We start from the raw sequence: 26722 nt of genomic DNA, 5'->3' as shown, positions 1-26722 counted from the left end.
AGAGAGAAATTTGAAATTTTTTTAGATGCATATGATGAATTGGCTTATGATTATCTCACTGTTGAGTGGATTCCTGTCACTCGAACTATTGATGAGATTAAAACACTTAAGCCTAAGTCTGAATGGTCTGTAGCCGAAGTCACGGCCTCTAGCTCCAACAAGAAGGCTAGAAATGCTATGTCATTGCACAATTATCCTCACAATTTGCTCACATACAACATTGTGTCACGGCTAGACAAGCTTGGAATAAGCTTAAGATTGTTCATGAAGGGAACAAACAAGTTAGGTAGTGATTAAGCTTTAAATGGTTTATGCCAAATTTGAAGAAATTAGGATGAAAGAGTCCGAGTTTTTTTCCGAGTTCTATAAGAGGTTGGAAGTCCTTACAAATGAAGCTATGTCCTTAGAAAAACCCTATGAGAAGTCTACCATTGTCCAAAAGGTCCTTAGATCTCTACCTATAAGGTTCCAATCTAAGAAACATGCAATTCAAGAAGTCCAAAACTTGGATGAACTTAAAATTGGTAAATTGGTAAGAAAGCTTAAAACTTTTGAGATAAAACTTGAAATGGATGAAAGGGACATCAAGAAATCAAAGAATATTGCTTTGCGAAGTGTCAAAGAAGTGAGCGAAAGCTTGAGTGAAAAATCTTCAATGTCCGATGATGAGGTTGCCCTTTTTGTTAGAACGGAAGGAAGCCTAACTTTAGACAAGAAAGGAAGCCTATCTTTAGAGAAGGTAGAACTTCCAAGAGAGATGTGCAATGTTACACTCACTACAACAAAATTGTCAATAGATATCACCAATTTTATATCAGATTTGAAATCGACTGATATTATAAAAATTATAATATCAGATAATTTTTTAGCTGATTTCTAAAGTCTATTAGAAATCACTAGATTTTTTTACCTGATATATAATGTTTTCTCTTTTTATAAGAATTTTGTAAAGATATCAATATAAACTGCCAACTGATATCTTAACACACCGCTTATAAATTTTGTATCCTACCACCCAAACATACCTGATATGTAATATTTTTTCCCCATTTTAATTTGTTTTTTGTCCACTCCCAACACTTACAAATTAATTCATTAACCCTCACAAAGCTCGATCAGACAAACCCAGACCCAAAACACACACACTCTCTCTCTCTCTCTCTCTCTCCTCTTCTCCTTCGCTCTCACTCCTGAGAACTCGATCTATCATCGAGTTCTCGCTGTCCGGCAAGTGTGGCCGGCAAGATGACCACCAGTCTATTCCTTTCCTTCTCCTCTCTCTTTCCTTGTACTTCACTCGCCCTAAAACCAAGCCAAAAACCTGAATAGAGCCACACAGATCCGATGGTCTTCTCCGACGATCTCCTAATCTTGGCAGCGTCGCGGCCCAAATCTGGCCACAATGGGTTCCTCTCGTTGATCTGGGTCTATCCATGGCCTTTACTTGCCTTGACAGCGATGCACGACAATGGTTCAAATCAGGTTAGGGCTTTGATTAGGTCCCTCTCACTTTCACTTATTAGCTTAGGTCGCCTATGAAATCTCCTCATTAGTCATCCCAGAAAGCCACTAAGCCAGACAAGAATACTCAGCTCCCTCGAATCAGGTTAGGGTTTCAATTTTTTATAAGTTTAGGGCTTCGATTTGTTTAGGTTTTGATGTTATATATGGTTTTGATTTCAAAGATTTTGTTTGGGTTTTGTTTTTGTTGTTTTTATTGTTTTTATGTTCACTCTAGAATAGAACCAGTTGTCTGTGCTTAATGATAAAGATCCCAAATGCGTGGAATTAGATCTTCTAGCTATGGTTTGGTGCTAATTCATACTCCTATTTCTTGTGTTTATATAGTTAAATTAAACATCATTTAACGTTTAGTGTTTGGCCTTAATATCAAAATAAAGGCATGTTGTCTTTGTGTAACTAATGCCAATAGCACAAATATCTATTGATCAGTGGCTATCTACAAATTCAATTTCTGGTTCCTTAGTCCCTAGCTTTGACTTTGATATTTCCTCCTAGGATTGCCTATAATTTGAATGTGGATGGTAGTAGTAGAAGAGCTAGGTGGATAATTAGGGATTAAGTGATGTGAATATATCTTGCCAAGAGGAGTTAACGATGTCATTTGCTCATCATGCAGCTTTATCGATCTTGGTATATTTGTTCTACATCTTATTTCATTAACATTTTTCTATCTATGCGTTTGCAATTAAACTTCTTTTCTTAATTTCTATCAATATATGCAGGTAGCAGAGCACATGGTCCATCTCTCTCTCTCTCTATCTTTCTCTCATCTATCATCTCTTAACCTTCTTCTATTTCTGGATAAATATATACTCTGGCTAGATAATGGTTAGGTGATGTGAATATTCATGGTAAACAACTAAACAAGAAATGTTGTTTAATATGGATTTCCATGTAGTATCATCACCCCTCTTCCCAATTTGATAATTCATAGTGGACATAGACATGTAGTGAATGTACACTTGGATATGATGTCTGATTGAATTGTTTAATTCTATTTAGTTTGTGTTTTGCAATAGTCAGCCAAAAAGAGAATAGATAAATATCAATTTTAATGCTAGGTCAGACAAGACTGCAATCTTAAAGTCAATTTTAATGCTAGGTCATTTTCTTTAATAAATAGCGTTGATGATATATATATATTTTGTTTCTTTACTGTTGTGCAGAATGATAATACTCTTGTGCCTGATATATACTTTTAATTATCCTACTTAGAGAGGTTGGACGCAGACACTAGTGGAATCACAAGTACACTTTGTGACCATTCATTTCAATGTCCCTGCATTTCAAAGTGGACGTATTTATCATGCCAGGTGAGCTGGTTCTCTATTCCAAAGTTTCCTTGTATGTGTATAAGTTTATTAGATATCTTGGTTGAGAGGATTGATGACTGCACAAGTAATATTTCCATTATTACTTGCATGTAGCTATATTTTTTATTAGTTAATTTTCTAGACCTTGCAGATTGTTGTACACTGTTTTGTGTTTGAGGCTTTTCCACCATTTCAGCCTTTTCGTATGGATTAGGCCTCAAGTAAAATTGGAGAATGCAACTATGTTGAAGAAAGTCGCTGATTTAATATTTGTATGTCACCAGGTTTGCCGATTATGTCAGCAGCAGGATGAAAAACCAGCTTGCTCTGTCTGTGGAATATTGGAGAATCCTTGGGTTTGTGTAATATGTGGTTTTGTAGGATGTGGAAGGTAAAGATGCTGTAGTCTTTTTTCTTCTTACTTTGATAACTTCTGTCTCCAAAGAACTATGACTTTATCTTAATTTGTCCGGTACAGATAATTATTGATATTTTATTTTTCCTTCAAAAAAGATATAAAGAAGGCCATGCTGTTAGGCACTGGAAGGATACACAACATTGCTATTCTCTTGAGTTGAACAGGCAGCAGATCTGGGATTATGTCGGTGATGCTTATGTTCACCGCCTGAACCAATCGAAAGCTGATGGCAAGCTAGCAACTGATATGGATTCTCGCTTTATGTCACTTGAAGGAGATTGTGACAGTTGTGAATGTAGTGACGATTCTGGAATTAGTGGAGCCCTCTATAGCAGCAAAGTTGAAACTGTATGTATTTCCTTTTTAAAAAAATTCTTCTGAACTTATGGATATCTAAATCTTCATTTTCAAATTTGCTAGTATGGATTGGGTTTGAACCTACACTTCTATGTCTGGTTCAGTTTAATTGGTTAACCCGTTCTGTGTTCTTATTTCAACTTTAGCTAGCACTATCCATAATTTTGGTTTGCTTATGCACACTAACTGATCTTTAGCTCTTGTACTTGACATGGAAAGTAAGTAATTGAGAAATCCATTACATAGGTCACTGATGAATCAAGCAGCTTTTCTTTTTCTGGTTGGTTTTGGAGAATTCTACAGAAGTTAACATGATAAAGAGAACATTTTTCATGTAATGCTGAAGAAATTTCTTATTAATCTTTGTAAAGTCTGACGATAAATCATCTGTCATGGATAACCAGGTGGATTTGGCAGTTGGAGCATTGGGGAATTTAAGTCTTATGGGCAAGTCAACTACAAGAATTGCCATTCTTGGAGTAGCCTTATTTTTCAAGGTAAATTGCTGCTTTTACCTTTCATTATCATTTGTTTGCAGACTTGGTAATATATGTGAGAAGATAGCTAATTTTTTCTGTTTAGAATGTGCCAAATGTAACCATGTCACCCTCCAATAAAAGGGGCAGGGGACTTTCTTCTGGCAGTGGGTTCTCCTTTTGGTGTCTTGTCACCTTTGCACTTCTTTAACAAGTAGATAATATTCTCTTTGTAAATATATGTTATGTTTACGGTACTTATTGATTGATATTTATCTATTCTTTTTCTTTAACTGTTTTGATATTATCATCAATCACAATGCAGTCTGACTTTATACAATATTTTTCTCTTTGTAATTATGCAGGTGGTAGAGTTAGGATCATGATAACATGACATATGAGGTTTGTTTTATATACCTTATCTTGCTATCATTCATTGTTAATCTGGCTTCTTCAATATTCAATCAAATTCTTTATTCCTTGGCGTGAAAGACATTACAATTAATTATTTTTTCAATAGAAGCTTAATGTACTATATGATCTTGTCTTTCTTTTATGACAATCTAGTTGTACAGGTTCTTTATGACAATCTTGTCTTCCTTTTATGACAATCTGGTTGTATTAAATAAAATAGCCTAAAGTTGTAAATTTTCATTATAATAGAAAGTATAGCACCACCTTTACGTACATGTTCCAACCACAAATTAAAGGCCGTCTCCTCTCCTCCTCTACATGTAGAAGTTAAAGCAAACTATATTTTCTTTCCTTGTGTGTATTGTTGTGATTTTGTTTTAAATCTTGGACCATTTGTTCAGTATATTAGCCAATAATATTAAAGACCATTGCATTATGCTTTTGCAGGTCTAGTGTTCATGAGAAGAGCTTATGTATATTTAGTCTCAATCAACACAACTTTAAGATGTGAATGATTCTACTCCACTAGCTAGATGAAGTTGTCAGCTTTTGTATCTTCAAATTAGTACCATCAGTAATACCTTAGTAATTCTTTATGTATTTCCTTAACTATAGAACTACTTGTTGGATATTATATTGTAATCCCTTTTTGGGTACTTTGAATGTTATTGGTGCTTAAAATATGAAATATATGGGAATGAAAGATTTTATACTTGCACAAATTTCAGGCCATTTCAAAATACAGGCACAATTGTATTTAATTCATTGATATCCTTTTTAGGTGAAAAAAAAAACTAATATATATCATACATTCCAAATCATTTTTAGTCTAAAAACTAAAATGTTATGTCATTTTGATATCAAATTCTCTCTCAGACTTGATATATAAACAATATTTAGATATCAGAGTATGTTTCATACCTGATATTGATATCGAGATTACATATCAGATTTTATCATATACCTGATATTGATACCAAGATTTTAAATCATATTCTACCTCAAACCTGATATTGATATCATGGTTTTATATCAATTCTACCTCAAATACGATATGTATTGATCAGAACTATTGATATTCGGATTTTATAGATATCAGTAATAATATCAAAAATGATATATAAACAATGTTTACATATCAGTTTAAAACTGATATCTAAAATGTGAACATTAGATATCACGACGCGCTATATCAGGCGGCTACCCAAATAGATATCAGTCCACGACTGATATCTATCGACATTTTTGTTGTAGTGACTTGTGGTGGGATAGGTCACATAGCTGTTGAATGTTCTAATAATAGAAAGAATTACTACTCAGACAAAAATAAAGCTATGAAGATCACTTGGAGTGATAGCAAGAGTGAACACTCAAAAGATTGTGAGTCTTCATCCGATAATGAGGGTGATGAAGTTGCATTTGTTGCATCAATCAAGGAGATTGATCAAGTTGATGGTTGGTCTGATTCAGAATCTATTATAGATGACGAGTCTTACACTGCACTTTATGAAAAGTATGACTTGCTTTTCACCGAAACCTTTAGCATAAAAGAAGAAAATCTAAAACTTAAGAATACTAAATTGAAATTGAGTGAGAAGATTGAGTCATTAAAGAGTAAATTAGAGGGTTTGGCTATCTTGAAACAAAATCTTAAAAGTCAAGTCAAAGTGCTCAAGGAGAGCAACATTTTCTTCAAATCTTCGAATGAGAAACTTCAAAAAGAAGTTAATGCTGCAAATGTGAGCATTGTTGAGCTCACTATTGGGGCTGAAAAAGTTGATAGGATGCTTAGGATAGGGAAGCATCATGGGGACATGACCGGTTTGGGTTTTAGTGAAAATAGTCATAGTGTGTCCAACACAAAGACCAATTTATTAAGTCAAAATCTGATCATGGTGACAAGAAGGGTCTAGGTTTCATTGATATCGGTCTAGATGCATGATATGTTCATAAATTCACATCTTTTTATATTTCTCTTACTAAGGTTTTGTAAGTTTATTTGATTAAAAGTTTTAAATTTCATTTAGTTTTGTGTTTTTGGCTTCCGAACAATAAAATAATAAATTTCACCATTTATTCTCCTTAATAGATTTTGATATGAATCCAATTGGAGATAGAAGCTAACACCTTGAAGTTATTTCAGGTTAAATTTCGTGACATTTGAAAACTTCTAAGGTGTTCATTTTGAATTTCAAAGTCAGCCCAAAACTTCACCCGAGGAGAACTGAGTCAGCTGCATTGTGTAGGGCATAACTTTTTGGTTCGAGCTTGAATTGATACATACAATATATGGTTGAAAAGAAGACATTCAGGGCTTTCTATTGATATATAAAAGGTAAATATATTTCTGAGTTGGTTAAGGTCTCCAAATTGCTCTCCAAAGATAGCTCAAAAATCATGTCAACAAAAGGATAAAGTGGTGCCAAGGCATCTTTCCATTTTGGGTAATTGTCTATCACATGCTCTCTTTCCTTCTCCTTTGTTCGCTCATTCTAAGCAAAATTCAGAAATCACAATGCGGAGGCTCTAAATGAGGCAAAGAGAACATCTAGCTATCTCAACATTCTTCAAGGATCATCCATTGAGGGATAAGATGAAATGCTCTCATTTTTTAATTAACAAAACTTTATCCCTTCATTTCCTGTTAATCCTAGCCATATATTCTAGACATAACAACTCACCCAAATCATAAAACACTCGCTCAATTTCGAGCTCCCCCCTCTATCCCCTCTAATTTCACTCATTTCATCAATCATTCCATTATCTCATCTCAAAAACACACATCTCATCTTCCATCTTCCAAAACCCTAGTATTTTCTCATCTCTCTTCATCATTTTTTTTTTCCATCTTCGCTTCATCAACTCTTCCTCTCCAAAAAGCCAAACACCATCACAACACTCATCTACCATATTCACCACCATTATTGTAAGAGGAGCTTGGAGACACTTGAGACAAGAAGCTATTTTGGGCATCCTTGGAGGAGTGACACCCCTTGGGAGCTTGGCTTCAACATCTAGAGTTTTCTCTTTTTCTTCTTATTTCCATTTATGTTTCAATTTGTGATGTTGTGTGTAACTTTTATGGCTAGTGAGTAGTTTCTTGATTTGGGGCTAGAGATGTAGTCCTAGCCCAACCATGTAATGACTTTGTGATTTGTGATATAAATGCCCTTTTGGATATATATGCTCTTATGCTAGTTTAAAGATCATGACTTGTATGTGTGAATTTACCACTTGTACATATGAGAAATGTTGTCATGTAGAAATTGGAAATTGGTAACCTTTAGTTTTTAAAGCTTGTTACATAAGAGCATGATAATTTAAAAGCACCTTAGTTGGAATGTTTTAATTGCTTGGATTCCTCATCCTTAGAACTTCATACACCTAGGGTTTGCTATGACATTAATTTTAGGTAGTTACCTATCATCTTGGTTGGGATAGTTGATAACATGAAAGAGGATGTGCCCTAATTTACCTTGATTGAAGATTAGGAGGAAATCTAATCTATTTAATTGGGCATAGTCACTAATAATCTAATCTGTTTGTTACATGGGAGGGTTAGTGTGAACCCCTAATAATCTCAAATTCTTCATCATCATTGAATTTAATTTGTAATTGAATTTTCTTGAATTTTCATTTGTTAGTTTCAAATTCTAGTGTTACTTATCATCAATCAACCAAACAACAACTCAACATTACACATTTGCACATACCATTATGTTTAGTCTTGGCTTTGCATAGTACATAGTAGGTTATTTGTTAGTTTTATAACCTTAAAATTAATCTAGCTTGTAGTTGAAATCTCAATCCAATCTCTTGGGTAAGACAACCCTCTACTTTAATTTCCACACTAAACTTGACAACCTTGCACTTGAGGTAGGATAACAACAATGCATCTCACTCTAAGTCAAGTCAAGCCACAACAAGTATCACACCAATTGATAGCCTTACTTCACATAGAAAAACATGATTTGTCTCGGTTTGTCATCATTGTAATATCAAGGGTCACATTAGACCAAATTATAACAAACTTAGAGGGAAAAAATCAAATCGAGTAAAGAAAAGCATTCAACTCCAAGAGCAAGTGAACAACATACTCAAAGAGGTAACCAAAATTGTCTTGCTTGTCACCCCACTTTCCAAAACTAAGTCGAGTCCACATCAAAAATGAGTTGTGAAGAGCTCCACCAAATGTCTTGTAACCTTGACCGCATTTTCAACCACTAAAATGAATGTTTGGTACCTAGATAGTGGGTGTTCCAAACATATGACGAGAGATAATTAATGAGGTTTTTACCTCACTAGCCCCTTATGATGGTGGTAGTGTGACTTTTGGGGGAGGAGAGAAGTCTCATGTGAGTGAAAAAGGGGTTGTTCACATTCCCGGTATACCCGAATAAAAAAATGTAAGATTTGTTGACGGGTTGAATTCTAATTTGCTTAGTATTAGCCAACTATGTGATGAATGAGGTGGTGAAGTGTATATGTCTAAAAATAGATGTAGAATTGTTGATGCCCAAAAAAGGGAGATCTTGAATGCCCCTAGGTCTAGGGATGATTGCTATGTAATTGATGGCAATGTTGGCAAACATGAGAATACTTGCAATAGAGCTATAGATGACACTAGCTCTCTTTGGCATCAAAGATTTGGACACATTAATGTTCATGATCTTTACAAGTTGTCTAAGCATGAGGTTGTTAGAGGTCTGTCCGAGATTAGAAAACTCAAAACTTTTGTTTGTGGTCCATGCTAATTAGGGAAACAAACTAAAGAACCACACAAAAGAGTCAAAGACATAGGCACTTCTAGGACACTTGAACTTGTTCACATGGATTTGGTTAGTCCAGTCCAAACACTGTCAATAAGTGGAAAGAAATACATTTTAGTCATGATAGATGATTTTTCTAGGTACATTTGGGTGTCATTTCTTACGGATAAGTCGGAGACTTTCCAACATTTTTGTCAAGATTGTAAAACTGCTAAAAAATGAAGGTATGACAAGTCTATCAACCCTGTCCAGAATTAGATCAAACCATTGAACTAAGTTTGAAATTAAACTTTCAATTCGATGAGTTTTGTTTTCAAATGAGGATTAAACATGAATTCTTTCCTCCAATAACACCTCAACAAAATTGAATTGTTGAGAGGAAGAATAGGGTATTAATTGAGATGGTTAGAGTGATGCTAAATAGCAAAAATCTTGCTAAACACTTTTGGGCTGAGGCAGTTAACACGGCTTACCACGCCATAAATAGAGTGTACATTAGGCCGGGAACCAAAAAGACTCTCTATGAAATGTGGAAGGGTAGGAAACTCAAGATTAAACACTTTAGAGTGTGTGGGAGTGCATGTTACATCCTTAGGGATAGAGAAAACTTGGGGAAATTTGATTCTAAAAGTGATGAAGGTTTGTTTTTAGGCTACTCATCAAACAATAGAGCTTTTAGAGTGTTCAATTTGACAACAAATTCTATGATGAAATCTATAAATGTGAAAATAGATGATCATGATGCATCTATTGAAATGGCTAAAGATAAGGATGAATTGTTTCCTAAATGCGCTTTCTTCTCCATTATGTGTCATGATGTTTATTGATATACTTAACATTTAAACATGAATCTGCCTTGAACATTTATGCTTAATGTTGTTATATGTCATATTGAACTATCCAGTTAATCACACACCACTGTAGTTGTGGATAACACTGGGATGCTTACTGTGATGGATTCTATGAGTGTATAGGTTGTCACTTAATCCTTGGCTGTGTTTGATTTGTGTTGGCTAAAAAATTTGTATTTTGTTTTTCAAGTGTCAGTCTGTAGCTTCATATTTAAGTATGTTTGATTAGTCTCTGAATCATCACGTAAACAAAAATTGGGGTCCGATTATTGACTGTGGTTTTAATCAAGTTGATTAGGTAGTTAAATCACCTAATACCAACTTTCAAATACTCAAGATAGCATCTGCTTCATACACCCAAAAACTTGCATAGATCAACTCTTTATTCTAACCCCTTATCAGCAAGAAAAAATAAAAAAACAATCGCATCCAATGGAAGTCGAGGAAGGGTAGTGACCTTAAATAAACGCAAAAAAGGGAGCCACCTATCCTGATAAATAAAAATAGCCACACCGCTCCCCATACCCCACCACAAACCCTCATGCAACAACTCTTTTCCCCACATTAAAGAACGCCAAATGAAAGAACAGCTGACCGCCACCTTAGCCTCCAAAACCAGCTCGTGAGGATAGTATCGTGCACACAAAATGCGAGCAATCAGAGAGTCAGGGAAAGCAAGAAGACGCCAGACTAGCTTGCTTAGCTAGTATAGCTTGGTTAAAAGTGCAAAATTCCTAAAACCAAGCCCACCCAATTTCTTTGGTTTCCACAGAAAATCTCATCGCTTCCAACGAATCCCTCTACGTCTAACACCTTTACCACACCAAACCGAGCATACAACGAATGCAGTTCATCAACTATGGCCTGAGGCATCCGAAAAACACTCATAACATAAATTGGCATCGCTTGTAAGACGACTTTCACCAAAATTTCCATCCCGACATTTCAAAGCCATTTTTACTTCCACCCTTTTATTTTGTTAGTAACTGTCCTTCACTTTCACAAATAAAGTATGACGTTCTCGCCCCACCGTAGTCAGTAGCCCAAGATATCGCTCATGATAAGCAGCCACTAGAATCTGTAGGACTTGGACAACTTAGGCAATCTTATCAGCAGTAGCATTTGGAGTAAAAGACATCACCGAGTTCTTAAAATTAATCTTTTGACCTAATACTTCATCATAAACAAAAAAGATTGACTTAGCTTCCTCACAAGCCTTCACCATAGGATCCAAAGAAAGCATATTATCATCTGCGAAGAAAATATGAGAAATAATTAATTGGTGTCTGGGGCGCCACCCCCATCTCGTTGAACCTCCTAGCCAGTTCGTTTGGTGAAGAAAACTAGAGAAGCCTTCAGCACAAATCAAAAACAGATAGGGCGATAAAGGATACCTTTGTCGTAATCCTTGTTGCGGAGTAAGAAAGCCCAGAGGACAACCCTGCCACACCACTGGAAAAGAAATAGTAGTCAAACAATCCATTATCTGAGATACCCATCCAGAAACAAACCCCAATTTAAGCATCATTGCCTCCAAAAAAACATCATTCAACTCTGTCATATGCCTTTTCCATATCCAATTTTAAAGCCATTTTTGGGGAACCACAAATCTGTATGTTTTCCATAACATGAACCTTCTCAAAAACTGCCATCACATTGTCAAGGATAAATCTTGTAGGCACAAAGGCAGTTTGAGTTTCTGAAATAACCTAGGACAACACTAGCTTAATTCAAATGATTAGCAAAAGTTTTGGCAAATAACTAGAGAACCATGCACAAACTAATGGGTCGAAACTCCGTAACTCGGGTGGGCTGATGAGTGTGCATTTTGCATCACTTTATGATACTAATTCCTTAACCTAGAGTGTTAGAACTCGATATTTTGTGTTTTTTGTCTTGTTTTTGTGTTTTCAGGTCAAATGAAGCAGAAATAGGAAAAGGAAGCAAATGAAGCAATTTTGGGACATTTCCTGGTCAAACTAGGAAAACGAGTGAAATCCTGGTCAAACGAGGAAAAGTGCAGAAATCCTAGTCAAATGAGGATTCCTAGTCACACTAGGAAACATCAAGTCCAGAACCATCATTGCGTAGCCAGAAACGAGAAATCTTAGTTGAACTAGGAAACCTAACCCTACTAGGGAAATGAGTCCTAATGACACTAGGAGACCCCAGAGGCAATATGGTCATTACGAGAAGTCGAAATGGATAAGGAATCCTTCATTTACAAGAAATCCTAGTTGCACTTGGAAATGTTGGTCAAAGTCAACTCTACAAAGTCAAGATTCCAGAAGCTTCTATAAGGTGGTGGACATCCATGGAAATGAATGGAAGGAAGAAATGAATTCAAATTCAAATGGAAATGAGGGGCAAAATGGGAAGTCAAAGTCAATGGTCAAGGGTCAAAGATGACAAGTCAAATGGGACATGGGCTTATGGGATGTCGAAGTCAGATGGGCCATGCATACATGCATGCGCCTAACCCTAGCAGCCCAAGCCCAATGCACATGGTCCAAGGTGGCAGCGCATGCATGCACATGCATGCCATGCAAACCCTATCAGCCATGAAGCCCAATGCACAAGCCTAAGGTGGCAGCCCATGAAGTGAAACCCTAACCCACCTTGTGCAAGTCACTTCAGCCCAACATGGAAGCCCAATGCGCTAAGACCAACAGCCATGCGCAAGGACAAGAGGAACCCTAGCTGGCCCTTGCGTGAGTCACTTAGGCCCAAAAGGCCAAGCCTTGCCGCAAGCTCATGTGCCTCCTAACCCTAACTGCTGCCGCAAGTAACCCTAGCCGCTGCCGCAAGTAACCCTAACCTTGCCTCAAAAGGATTTCTCCTGTATAATTATATCTTATACCTTCAGAACTGAAGACCTTCTCCTAGTTTAATTTTCAGTTTTCATTATTTTTAATTTTCAAAAAATTAGAGAGAGAGAGAGAGAGCCGAACCCTAGAGAGAGGAAGGGAGTGGCGTGGCAGCAAGGAATGACCCTTTTGCCGCAAGCCCTAGCTCACCCTAGCCGTGAGTCACTTGCTTGTGTGAGGTTCCCTTCTCTTCCTTGCCTTGCCGCAGCCCCTCTCCATTTTCTTCTTTAATTTTCTTCTAGAATTCTGATTTTATGTTCAGTTTGTGCTTATGTTTTTAATATTAGTTTGTGTTTCTAAATTTTACATTAATATGAATTGGGATTTTGTTATTTGTTTTTGTTTTCTTTTATTTAATTTAATTATGTAGGTTTATTTATTCTATCTTGCATGTTAGTTGTAGGTTGATTATTGGATTTGCATGCTTTAACAAATCGTTTATCCGTCTCTTGATCGATTAGTTTGATGTTTGCATGTATTAAATTTACATTATCTATTTGAATCCATCACTAGTTGTTTGCATCCTTTGACTGGCCACCTTAGGGTAATTGCATCTAGTTTATTTGTTAGGTTTAGCTGTGAAATAGTCAAAGACACTAAATCACAAGTAACAAGGGAATAAGGGATTATTCTTGGTAATGGGGTTGGGAGACCTCTATAAGGAAATAGTCAAAGCTTATATGTTGTGCATGTTTGACGTTCTCACGGATCTTAATGACTCTTACATGGGTAACAACTGCCTTAGCTTAGCACTAGGAAACATGTAAGTTAACTGATTAAGGAAGGCCCAAGAAGCTCTTAGTTTATGCCTTAGGAGAACAATTGCGAGAAAGTAACTAGCCAAACCTTTTTAGCAGTCAAACTTTAATACATTGTGTTTGAATTCATTGTCATTAGCCTTAGATGGTTATCGCATGCTTATCTGATTTGAAACAGAAAACTAAATATTGCAAGATAGAATAAAAGATGTGTGCATGTGGTGAAGTGTGTGTGTGTTTTCATCTCTTTAAACCCCCCATTTAGTTACTCTTTTGATTAATTGAATTGATTTGTTGTTTATTAACTATTCTCTGTGGGATCGACCTCGTGCTTGTACGCTTTGCTACTGATGCAATTCGTGCACTTGCGAGTATACTTGGAATGAAATAGATGTTTATTTTGTTCTAAGAAAACATTCAACATGGGCTGCTTCACCTTTGGTATCAGTGCAAGAAGCATATGATTAAATTGCTGAACACTTGCATGACCATTCAATATACCCAAATACACCTCACTAACCTCATTACCCACTTTCTGCCAATATTTATGATAAAATAAAGCAGACATCCCATCAACACCCAGCGCTTTGGTAGGGTACATTTGCTTGAGAGCTCATTCCAACTTCGTACGTGTAAAAGGTGCAAGCAGTAAATCGTTCATACCCTTAGTCACCTTTGGAGTTATAGCATCCAAGACACAGCTCATATCTATTCCCCTAGATTTGGAGAATAAATTAATAAGTTACAAAATAAAGAACCTATGACCGCACTATCCATATGCCACACATTGTTATCATCAAATAAACCTCGAATAGTGTTGCACCACCCTCTGGATTTAGCTCTCTCATGAAAGAATTTAGTGTTTTTATCTTCCTCTTAAAGCCAATTTACTCTTGAACATTGCTGCCACATAACCTCTTCTTTGGCCTGCAAATCCTCAATACGGGCTTCAACAACCTTTTTCTTATCACACAAGTCCCCAACAAGCTATCCCTGCAGCAAAGACAGCTCAATATGAGCCTTACTTAACTCAATTTGAACATTTCCAAAATGACGTTTATCCCATTCTCTCAACGAAGCACCACACCGCTTAACACTTTCACCCACAGAGAAATTATCCAGCATGTGCTACTCCCAAACATTCTTAATGACCTTTTCACAACTGGGATTATTTACCCACATTCGCCCGAATTGGAAACTTCTTTGATTGCGAATACCCAACTCCAGCTCCTTCTAAATATTCAATAAAATAGGCTTACGATCAGAGCCCACAGTATCAATATGCTCAACCACCAATCTTGGAAAAGCTTGAAGCAACTCACCATTTGCCAAACCTTTATCCAATCTCACCTCAGTAAAGTCATATATCCACATCTCGTTTATTCGTCCAAGTGAACGAATATCCTTTGAATGACAAAGATTCTAATGAACAGTCATACAAAACATCGACGAAGAGCTCAATTTGAGTGGGCGATCGCTCTCAGCGTCTCCGCTGTTCTTCCGTAAAAAGTGCAATGACCCAACCCAAATTTCACTAGAAATTTAAATTTAAATTTAACTGTGGATTTAAGAGGTTTTTTTAAAAGAAGTTTAATTATGGTAGCTCAAGAAATTTTTCTTCTAATTTACTGTGGGAAACTCAAATTTTATTTTCAAACCTATTTTGTTTTCACAAAAATAAAATTGTTGGAATTTTAATTATTGTTGTTTTATTTTAAACATTTTTGGGAAACTTTACGTAATTAATTGTGTTATAAATAAATTTTTATTTTATAAATATTTTATTTTAAAGTTGACCCAATTTTGACCAAATTGAAATATTTGGATTTTAACTTTAATTTTGGCATGCTTGGGTAGTGCTCGGCTCTACGAACACATAGGCGTGAACAATTTGTTAATCGAAGCTACGTTTTGACTTTTACGGACGAATTAAGCTGTGGGGGCATTTTAGTCTTTTCATAGCCTTGTGTTATTTTTAAACAAAACCAAATCGGAAACTTTTGGACTCTCTCCCCTGAGTTACGTCCCCCTGAATTCTCTCTTTCTCTTTGTTCACTGTCGTTGTCAACTTTCTGCCATCCTATGAGCATTGCCGACAACACCACCACAGAGATGCTCGCCTCCCCCTCCTCTCTCTTCCCATAGCTGTAGTTTGCCCAACCGACTACCGATGAAGACGCAACGACGCGGAACCAGTTCTACTGCCGCACCGGCGATCTCACATTTTCGACAACGACGCGGCGCTGGACCACCTGGGTTCTTTTCCTCTTGTTACAGCGAGTCTTCTCATGCCTTCCCTTTACTCTGATGACCTCTCACAATATTGAATCAAACTACTCAAAGGTCGTGGCTCCTCTGACGAGTTTTCAGCAACTTCGGCGGCTATTTTCTGTGATTTAGATATCAATCTTGATTTCCTTGCCGTATTCTTCATTTTTATGTGCTTGGATCAGCCCAAATCTTGACAAAAATGGAAAACCCAATTTGGGTCTCACGACCACCGCGAGCTTTGTCGCAGGTGGGGGCGCGTGAGACATGTTTAATGTGTTGTTTTGAACCTTTCAGCCTCTTTGATGAATTTGGTGGACTCCTTGAATTAGAAACCTTAAAAAAAATTGTTAAAGCCCTGTGAAATCGAATTTGGGTGTTGAGAACTCTGGAATTGTAATTGTGACGCGTTGTGATTGTGAGCAGGTTGCGATGGCTCGGAAACGCTCACTCGAGACCTGTTCGGATGTCGGATTCCAAAATTAATACAAAATTTAGATTGTAATGATCGCTGAACAATTCCCAATTGAGGTATACGCTGATTCTTGATGTTGGTTTGAGTTGTGTTGACCAGATTGGATTTGTTATGGAAAACAAAAACTTTGACCCCCGTTCGATTAGGAGGGCATTTCGATCATTTTAACTCTTTACTGGAAATTCGTATAATTAATTTCCTAAATTATTAAAGTGGGCAGTGCTTTTATACTAGGTCGATGGAGCTTCGTCTCTTGGCTACATTTAGTGGTGGAAGAGTGTTGAATCGTGAGATGGGAACAAATTTCCGAAAAGAGTTGAGCATAGCTCAATTAAAACAGTGATTTGGACTTTTATTTTTTATTTGAACGTGTTTTAATGAATTTCATGATTTAATTCCTATTTGTTGTCTTGAGTTTTATTGAGAATTGTTGAATCATGAGTTGGATTTTGATATTAAAAGGTTTATCGTTTTCAAATGATTATTTTCTCATTTAATCCATTGACAATTGAATTTGAGATTTATTCTTGCTTTAAAAAGTTATACAGTAATATTTCATATTGGGTTTTGAGTTATCTAACTTGAGATTTATATTTATGCGAAGGATAATACTTTAAATTTGATTTTAGCGTAAACCATTGGAAGTTTTGATTTGGATTCATGAGTTGAACATATGGATTTATAATGATTTAACTTGGCATTTGAATTCATGGATTTAGGAGTTATTTATGGGAAAATCATCTTTATAACTTTCGTGCTTTATTTACAAATTACTTTAGAGAGCTATATTACTTTGAGATGATTTATAAAATGCATGATTTGAGGATTTCTGAAAAGTTTAGGAAATTGTGATTTGCATACTCTATCTATTTATAATAATGGTTTTGAGAAGATGCAAAATAGTTTTCAAACTGTCACATGAGTACCCTCCTACTAACAGTGATAGAGATAGGTCTTTGGGACCCATCTTGACATACATATAGGCTTTGGGGAGTGTGTCGGGATGCCTCGCCCTATGGAGGCAGCTCTGCGTACACGTATGACCAATTTTGCCTGCATGAGCATCAAAATCACTCTGCACATGTGTATGGCCAGCTTATTTGCCTGCCTAGTATGATGCAGTATTTTGTACAAGTGTATGGCCAGGATATTCTGCTTGCCTGTGCGCTGCATGATTCCGCATAGGTATATGGCCAGCAGTTTCACAGGTACTAGTATGGTGTGTGTTTTTTAGTTTGCTGAGTATTTTAAGATATGAGTTTACAGCAAGGTTGTAAGTATAACAGTTTCAGTTGAGCAATTCTTATTAATTTCAATATATATATCGAGAATTCTTTGTGATGAAATTTTTCAGCTTAAAATATTTATATACAGTTTGACAATATCGATTCCAGCTTGAGAACTTTGTTATTTTCAGAGATTGATTTTCCTCTTCTGATTTTATTACCTATTCTTATTTTCAAAAAATGATTATCAGTTGTGGTTTATGCTATAAGAATGATATTTTTCAGAGTGGTTTTCCGATTGAATGATTATTTACATATTGCATATGAAGATTGATTTATTCGTGATGCCTTCCATCCTTTAGAGAGTTCTAATTTTTCATGCATATGAGTTTTCTTTTGCATCATGAAGATTCACAGATTTTTTGATGATATTCGAAAAGAGATTGAGAAATGAGTTTGAAAACCAGGGGCTTTCAAAGAAAATAATCTTAAGGAAAATGAGCTGTTTTTATAAATTTACTTTAAAGGAAATGTTTTAAAGTTATTTTTGTTCACTCATTGAGATTATTCTTACATTTTGGTTTTAACGTTTCCCCCAGGTGTTAGAAATCGCTGAGGTCGAATCTCACCACGTCGAGGCATACGAGTTTCCCATCCACAACTTATTGGTATCATGGAATCAAGGTTCTCCTTGCAATTGTCATAGTGAAATGTGATTGTAAATGTTATTACATATGTTATGATTAGATTTGATAATACTTAATATGAGTTTGAGACCCTTATTGGATTGTGGTTGAGGTTGGTTGCTGAATTAAAAGTGGTTATTTGTTTTATGAACAGGTGGGATTGTTCAATTTACAGGGGAGGTGCTGCCGAATTTTTGGTAGAATTGTGTATGTAGATGGACTTTCCAATAATGATCATAGGGGTAATTAAGGTTAGTGGGCCCGACACTCTATTGGTGTTGGACTTCACAATATCACTTCGGGTTTCAGGGTGGAATCTGAGGACGGTCTTAACAAAAAAACCTCATTGAAATCACCCAAAATACACCATGGCCCAGCCTTGGAGGAATGGATTATATGCAAAAGCTCCCAAGAATGTCGATGCTATTGAGTATCCGGATGCCCATAGAAACCTGTAAGATGAAAAACTTCAATACTAAGTGATTGAACGTACAATAACATTAATATGACCTTGGGGAAAATACCTGAGTTGCAAATGCCACCATGATTACACGTCAACATCAACCTACTTCCCATACCAACTCGTTTCACTACTAACGCCATATTCCACCACAACCTACGACAAACCCTCTCCATATGTGAATTCGTCATATGTGTCTTCGGCCATGAGAAAGACCACGTTGGACCGCTTAACCGTTAACAAATTCTTGAGGGAATTGAACGTTCGCGGGTTGCCAAGCCCACAAACGTTCTAACGTAACACAATCATGGCACTGTGTTGATCTCATTTTATAACACTTAATTTACCTCTAGATCATATATTTTCGGCTTTACTTTTTAGCCTTTTTAGTGATTTATTGCTATTTTAATTATTTAGTCAATTTTTGGGTTTTATTAGTTTTTGTTTTAATTCCTAGGTTTTATTTATTTTTCTATTTCTCTAGATGAGATTTATTTTATATCAATTAGTTTATTTTAATTTTCTAATTTTTTCTAGAGCAAATTACACGTAGATACCTCAAGTTTACCCTATATTTCAACTTAATACCTCAAGTTTAAAAAGTTGCAAGTTCGTACCTCAACTTTCATTTCGTGACAACCACATACATCCATTAGCTTTTCCGTCTGAGAACTCATTAACCGCCTACGTGGCACGCTGACGTGGCTTTAAAAAATGCCACGTACATAAAAAAAAAATAAAAAAATCAATAAACTTTTAAAAATGAAAAAACAAGACAAAAAAAGATTAAAAAATAAAAAAAACAAACAAAAATCCAACACAGCCCTCCTTCCCCACCAAGTAGCCCGTTGCCCCCCCAACCCGAGCAATCCTTCCCTCCCTACCCAGCAGCCTCACAGCTCCCCCTCATCATCGTCTGATCCTTTCGAATAAGTCGTCGGAGAAGCTCCGACTTCCGCAGCCACCCTAACCCACAACCTTCCACTCCCTCCCAGCCACCCACCCCTCTGCCGAGATCCAATCTCACAGCGACCCCAACGACCCAGTCCATTATATTCTCCTCCTTCCTCATCGACTCCAACACCTTCGTCAAGATTGCGACAACTCCATCACCTCCTCCTAATTCCCCATTGTGCAGCGCTGAGAGATCCGATGCCATTGGAGATGAGAAAATGAGGTTGAGGAAGGGAAGATGGGCGGCTGGGGGGCGCAAGGGGGATGGGCTTAGACTGGGTCCGGGAGTGTATGTGATGTTGGGGTTGATCTCAGTCTGGGTAGGTCTCGAGTGGTGACTGGTGGTTTTGGGGTATGGTTCGACGACAGAGTGGTGGTTTACTGTTGATTTGTGTTGATTTTTTTTTTTTTTTATATTTTTGATATTTTTGTTTTTTGAAGATTGGTGGTGGGTTTGGAGGCGGGGTGGGTGGCTGGGAGGGAGTGGAAGGTTGTGGGTTGGGGTGGCTGCGGAAGTCGGAGCTTCTTTGACGACTTCTTCGAGAGGATCAGACGACGATGAAGGGGAGCTGTGAGGCTGCTGGGTGGGGAGGGAGGGGTTGGGAGGGTTGGGAGGGTTGCGGGCTGCTGGGTGGGGAAGGAGGGCTGTGTTGGATTTTTGTTTGTTTTTTATTTTTTAATCTTTTTTGTTTTGTTTTTTCATTTTTAAAAGTTTATTGATTTTTTTATTATTTTTTATTTACGTGGCATTTTTTAAAGCCACGTCAGCGTACCACGTAGGCGGTTAACGAGCTTTCAGACGGAAAAGCTAATAGAGGTATGTGGTTGTCACGAAATGAAAGTTGAGGTACCAACTTGCAACTTTTTAAACTTGAGGTATTAAGTTGAAATATAGGGTAAACTTGAGGTACCTACGTGTAATTTGCTCTTTTTTCTAAATTAGAAGCTCAACCCAAATTTGCAAAGAAAGATAGAGGTATGTGGTTGTCACGAAATGAAAGTTGAGGTACCAACTTGCAACTTTTTAAACTTGAGGTATTAAGTTGAAATATAGGGTAAACTTGAGGTACCTACGTGTAATTTGCTCTTTTTTCTAAATTAGAAGCTCAACCCAAATTTGCAAAGAAAGAAAGAAAAGAAATAAGAAAATCCCAAAAAGAATGAAAAAGAAAAAAAGAGACCTAGCCCAGCGCAAATAAAAAAAAGGAGAGGAAGTCGACCCATTTATGCCAATCCAGAACGCAGCAGCCCAGCTCGCCTCTGGGGGTGCTGAATGGTCACAAGGCTGGAGGAAGCTTCCCCGCAGCTTCCTCCGCCTCTCTCCATTTCTTTCTGACGCGACACGCGTCCCAGTACTAGCCGAGTCGCGCCCTCTATTTCCATGTCTTTCTTTGCATCTCTTTTTTTGCCTGCGAGCCAAGTCGAGCCATTCCCAAAAACTGCCACCTTTTTGTTGCTGCTCAATGCGCGCCCGCCACCTGTCGAAGCACAGCTGCCTCCAACTGCCTTTTTGTGTGCTGTTTTCTCTCTCTCAGCCACTCATTGTGCGTCAAGTGTCCTTCTCACCTCAGATATTTTAGCTGATGCTTCCTAGCAATTTCCTCACCCTCTCTCATAGTTTTGCCTATAAAAAGCTCACCTAGCCCATTATTGGGAAGCTTTTAATTCCTAGTTCTATTTTCTGATATTTAGTGAGGGAATTTCCAGCCTTTTGGGGTTGGAATTTAAGAGAGAATGTGAGTTTTTATTATTTTTTGTTTTGTAAATATTGTTCTTCTTTATTTAATATTTTGAGTGATTAGTTTATTATTTACTTTCTCTTGTCTTGCACCTTTTATTTAATGTTATGAATTTCTAGTTTAATCTTTCTCTTATCTTATTCTATTTTATTTCATTTTCTTTAGTTCATGTATTTTATTATTATTAAGAAATCCACCATGGTGGGCTTCTAATCCTTCTCATTAAGGTTGAGGAGGAAACACCACCATGATAATATGCTAGAAATTTATTTCAACAAATTTCATACTAGTTCTTAAATTTTCACATAGATCTTAGTTTATTAATTTGGAAAAACATCACCTTTCATCTTTGATGCTAAGTATCATTGGTAGTTATGCCTATTTTTTCACATCTTGCATAGTATTTAATCTCATAAATACAAAGCTCTTTGATTTCTAGTGGTGCCTTAGAATTGATGTACTTGAAATGCTTAAGTTTGTAATGTCTAAGCAAAGCAAGATCTAACCAAGAAAAAAGTCACCTTTTGTGCTGAACATATAAAAATCCTTGGAGAGAGTATCAAATTAATTTTTGGTACTTTTTTTTTTTTTTGGAAATTTTTACATATTTTCTAGGGTTAATTTATAGTGGTGTACGTGGAATCTAAAACCTTTGTATTTTATACCATTGTTTTAATTCCAAAACCTTTAAAGTGCTAAATTTCTAGTTTTTTCCTTTTATTTCTCTAGATCTAGTTATTTTTCCAAGTATCTTGCAATTTATTTTATCTTATTTTGTAATCTTGCAATTTTATTTTATTTATCAATCATCCAAACTTTATAAACTAGGTTAGCTTAAAGTTAATTAAAGTTTAACCTAGTAAAATCATCTTTTGAAAGCAATCCTTGTGGATCGACCTCGTTAAGTGTCATCTATACTATAGATTCATTCACTTGCAAGTAATGAATTAAAACACAATATGCTGGATGGGCCAGTTGAGCTGCGCCCACCAAGTTAAGAGCAAAAGTGACAACACCGCCTCCTTCACCATTTCCTTTCTTATTCCCTCTCAATTCTTCAATAATAACACCACTGCGCCGTTTCCCACCCAAGAGAGGCTCTCCCTCAGTCACCACCAAAGATGGGCGAGCATACTTAGAGAGAGCTCGATTCTTCCAGCCCCTCACAACCTACCCATGCATTGAACCCCTGCCAAGCGCCTAACGCAAATGGTCTGCCACTATCTTAACATTAACTTTTGAAGGAACCACCATATGCCCAATAGAAATAGCCGACCTTTTCCCAGCCGAGAACACTAACTCACGCACAGGCACTGAGGTGCCCTCATTTGTGTCGCTCCCCACTTCATTATTCTATCTCGCAACAGCAAAATAGAGCCTATGCCATAGTATCATATCATCCACAACAACACGGACACCACCATTTGCCCCGAGGACACCTCTCCCACCCCTACACTAAGATAAGTAGGAGGGACAATCTCCAAAAGAGGTTTCCTACCCCCACCACATGCAAGACGTTGCATTTCATAATCCGCCACCAGACGCAACCACACTTGATTCAGCCGCGCTTGCTCAGCCATAGTGATCTCTTGGGGAGGATCTTTCCATTGCATAGCCATCACCGCCCCGCGCGACGGCACACGTCCCCAACCAAAATGCAAATCCATAAATTGATACTCAGCCCCAAAGAAAAGTTGGGCTCGCACCAACTATCCCCAACTGCTTCCTTTTACCCTCCACCACTATTGGACCTTTTCGAAGCTAACTTTCATCCCCTAAAGTCCTCCTCCACCAACAAATTAGCATACTTCATCCTTCCACCTACCTCCTCATAATTACAATCCTTCACCAGGTGACCTAGCCGCCCACACCCTTTACAAAAAATAGGAAGATGCTCATAGGCAAATTTCACCCACTGTCGCCCAACCCTAGCTAAAATTACATTCATACCCTACAGCAACAAATCACGAATATCAACACAAACCCTTATCCGAAGGAACTTTCCCAAACAATCCCCAATCTCATCCTTATCAACACCCAAAAAACTTCCTAGGTAATTACCAATTACCCTAGGCGCTGCCTCTATCATACTATCAATAGGGATGGTATGAACCTAAACCCGAAACAGGCCATGGTTCAAAGGCACTTGGAAATCTGAACTGCGCTCTGAATCTCCGCAAGAAGAATCAGAGAATCATCAACATGTCATGGCTCCATACGAAGCACTCTCCTTATGTCACGCACACAGGAAAACCAGAAAAGAAAACGATTCCTCGCTATCTCCCGAATATAGACGATGTCCACTCCCTTCCACAAATTCTCAAGCAACGCCTTGAAAGCCGGGCGATTAAAAGGTTTATTTTTAAGCACCTGACACACCAGACAGTGTATAAAGCCTCCAATCAAATCTGCCATCTCTGTTTTACCCAGAACCACACCTCCTCTTCACGCTCAATTATGGTAAAACCCCTCACAAAACGACCCGCCAAGTCTTCCATGGAAACCTCACTAAACCCCCAATGAATCTCAAAACACTCACAATCCTACCTCTTGAGCCACAGAAAACTGGAGAGACCAACCAGGGAAACCCTAATGAAAAACCCTAGACCTAACCTTAGTCGCAAGTTGCCAACCCATACAAAGAACCTAGTCAAGAAGTTTCAAGGTGCAATATTTGTGTGTTTATGCTTTGTTTTTTATCTTGTTTTTATTTATGTTTTGTTTTAGGATATCCTTGGGGTAATCGATCTTATGGTGTTCTTCCTTTTTAGAGATTCAGAGATTTCATTTTGAATTTCATGGTGTTTCAAATTCAAATATTTCATTTTGAATTTCCAGTTTTAATATGAGTGGTGTTCTTCCTTTTCATTGATCAATAGTTTTTCTGTAATTATTAATTTCGTGCCCCTTTAATTCATTTTCATCACTTGCACTAAATACTGAATTAGTGCAAGTGAGATTTATTAATGATTACTTAAATACACTTGGAACTTGATGACAATCATATTTAATAAATAGGTTAAGACATGGGGTCTATTTCATAAATAAAAGAAAGTATGAGAAAAGTGGATAAAGGTAAAAATATATTTCACTACAAGACAAAATGGTAGTGAAGATTGATATATAGTGAATATTGAATATGCTATTTAATCTTATGGTTGAGGTTAAAAGTACATTTCGAGATTGAATCTAGGTCTAGGATTGAAAGAATCTAAGGGTCATGGTCTAGATTTGAATAAGAGGAGGAGAAAAAGCATGAGGAGCTATAATGGGGACCACAAATGGTTGGTCGGCTATAGGGGTTTAATCCCTTCTCTCCTCACTCAGTCATATGTTCATGAACTTTTTCTTCCATTCACTTTAGAACTTACAAGCTCCAACCTTCTCACCTTTCCTATCTCTTGCTTACATATGAATGAGTGAGGAGAGAAGGGATTAAACCCTTATGGCTGACCAACCATTTGTGGTCCCCACTATAGCTCCTCATGCTTTTTCTCCTCCTCTTATTCAAATCTAGACCATGACCCTTGGATTCTTTCAATCCTAAACCTAGATTCAAACTTGAAATGTACTTTTAATCTTAACCATAAGATTAAATAGCATATTCAATATCCATTATATATCAATCTTCACCTACCATTTTGTCTTGTAGTGAAATATATTTTTACCTTTATCCACTTTTCCCATACTTTTTTTTATTTATGAAATAGACCTCATGTCTTAACCTATTTATTAAAGATGATTGTCATCAAGTGCCAAGTGTATTTAAGTAATCGTTAATAAATCTCACTTGCACTAATTAAGTATTTAGTGCAAGTGATGAAAATGAATTAAAGGGGCACGAAATTAATAAATTACGGCAAAACTATTGATGAAAAGGAAGAACACCACTCATATTAAAACTGGAAATTCAAAATGAAATATTTGAATTTGAAACACCATGAAATTCAAAATGAAATCTCTGAATTTCTGAAAAGGAAGAACACAATAAGATCAATTACCCCAAGGATATCCTAAAACAAAACATAAATAAAAAAAAAGATAAAAAAAGAAAGCATAAACGCACAAATATCGCACCTTGAAACTTCTTGACTAGGTTCTTTGTATGGGGTGGCAACTTGCGACTAGGGTTAGGTCTAGGGTTTTTCATTAGGGTTTCCTTGGTTGGTCTCCAGTTTTATGTGGCTCAAGAGGCAGGAGTGTGGGTGTTTTGAGATTCATTGGAGGTCTAGTGGGTTTGCCATTTAAAAAATCGGCACTGCTACAGTAACGGCATTACTATAGCGCGCAATGTTTTTAAAAATGCCTCCGTCTTTTTTTTTTCTTCATTTCAGTGTCAATTGGTACAAAAACTAAAAAAAAAAGTTCATAATTTAGGTATTTTTCATTCCATAAACATGTTAAATAATAACCAACATAAAACACAAAAAATCAAGATGAGGCATCCATAATCTTTTGCGTTTTAATAGTAAATATAATTGTTATTATCGAATAGTAACAATCACCTATTGCTACTTCATGATAGTAACATCACATATTGTCACTGTCTAATAGTAACCATCACCTATTGCTATTAGGTATTGTTATTGTTTGATAATAACAATCACCTATTGCTACTGTCTGACAATAACAATCACGTACTTATTGCTATTGTCTGGCAGTGGCAATCAGGGATTGCTTCTACCTGCCAGTGGCAATCAAGTATTGCTAACAATCACCTATTACTACTGTCTGGAAGTAACAATCAGGTATTGTCTAATGTTACCTGCAATTCATCCACTCAAAATTATATCTGCAAACACCACTTTTTAACATAGCAACTAAGCATCAACAAACATTTATAAGGTACCAGTGGTGCCATATTAACAAGAAGCTAAACACAAAAACAAACCAAGAATAAACTAAATCCAAATGAAAAATATTGTTGATTATCTAAACCCAAGAATCCAAATCAAGACAATTGCTAAACTTTATGTCCCTTTCTCCAATTTTTGCTGTCATTTTGTGCACAAATTCATCAAAGTCAATGGCACCATTGCCATCTTTGTCAACATTTGCAATCATTTGAGTAATTTGCTGGAATGAAACAATAGAGCAATATGTTAGCCATTCAGTTAATGGCTATAGGAAATGAAAACTTCATTCATTTGTTTCGTTTACTCATGCT

At 36.8% G+C, this 26722-nt stretch overlaps 1 protein-coding gene and 1 long non-coding RNA gene across 2 annotated transcripts; both read left to right on the top strand.

Annotated features, from left to right (window-relative positions):
- The first annotated feature begins 1344 nt into the window (after positions 1–1344).
- LOC147299539 (BRAP2 RING ZnF UBP domain-containing protein 1-like) lies at positions 1345–3809 on the top strand. The gene is made up of 5 exons (XM_086231081.1): positions 1345–1482; positions 2742–2837; positions 3122–3228; positions 3351–3603; positions 3759–3809. Exons 1-5 carry the CDS (start codon positions 1345–1347, stop codon positions 3807–3809), a joined length of 645 nt encoding a protein of 214 aa, XP_086087207.1.
- A 206-nt stretch (positions 3810–4015) lies between these two features.
- Positions 4016–5224, top strand: LOC147299538 (uncharacterized). Its single transcript, XR_015120053.1, has 3 exons — positions 4016–4109; positions 4454–4490; positions 4950–5224. It is a non-coding gene; the product is annotated as an uncharacterized LOC147299538 (long non-coding RNA).
- The last annotated feature ends 21498 nt before the right edge of the window (positions 5225–26722 follow it).

The sequence above is a fragment of the Dryas octopetala genome, chromosome 1 (genome assembly GCF_963921425.1).
Source record: "Dryas octopetala chromosome 1, drDryOcto1.1, whole genome shotgun sequence".
NCBI classification, from domain to species: Eukaryota; Viridiplantae; Streptophyta; class Magnoliopsida; order Rosales; family Rosaceae; genus Dryas; species Dryas octopetala.
This window is presented reverse-complemented; position numbering and strand designations above follow the sequence as displayed.

Bases quoted from the DNA above. Each gene is read 5' to 3' on its own strand.
- LOC147299539 (XM_086231081.1), top strand. From the start codon at position 1,345: ATGGTCTTCTCCGACGATCTCCTAATCTTGGCAGCGTCGCGGCCCAAA. The intron at 2,838-3,121 runs GTGAGCTGGTTC...GTATGTCACCAG, and splicing joins GGACGTATTTATCATGCCAG to GTTTGCCGATTATGTCAGCA. The intron at 3,229-3,350 runs GTAAAGATGCTG...CCTTCAAAAAAG, and splicing joins GGTTTTGTAGGATGTGGAAG to ATATAAAGAAGGCCATGCTG.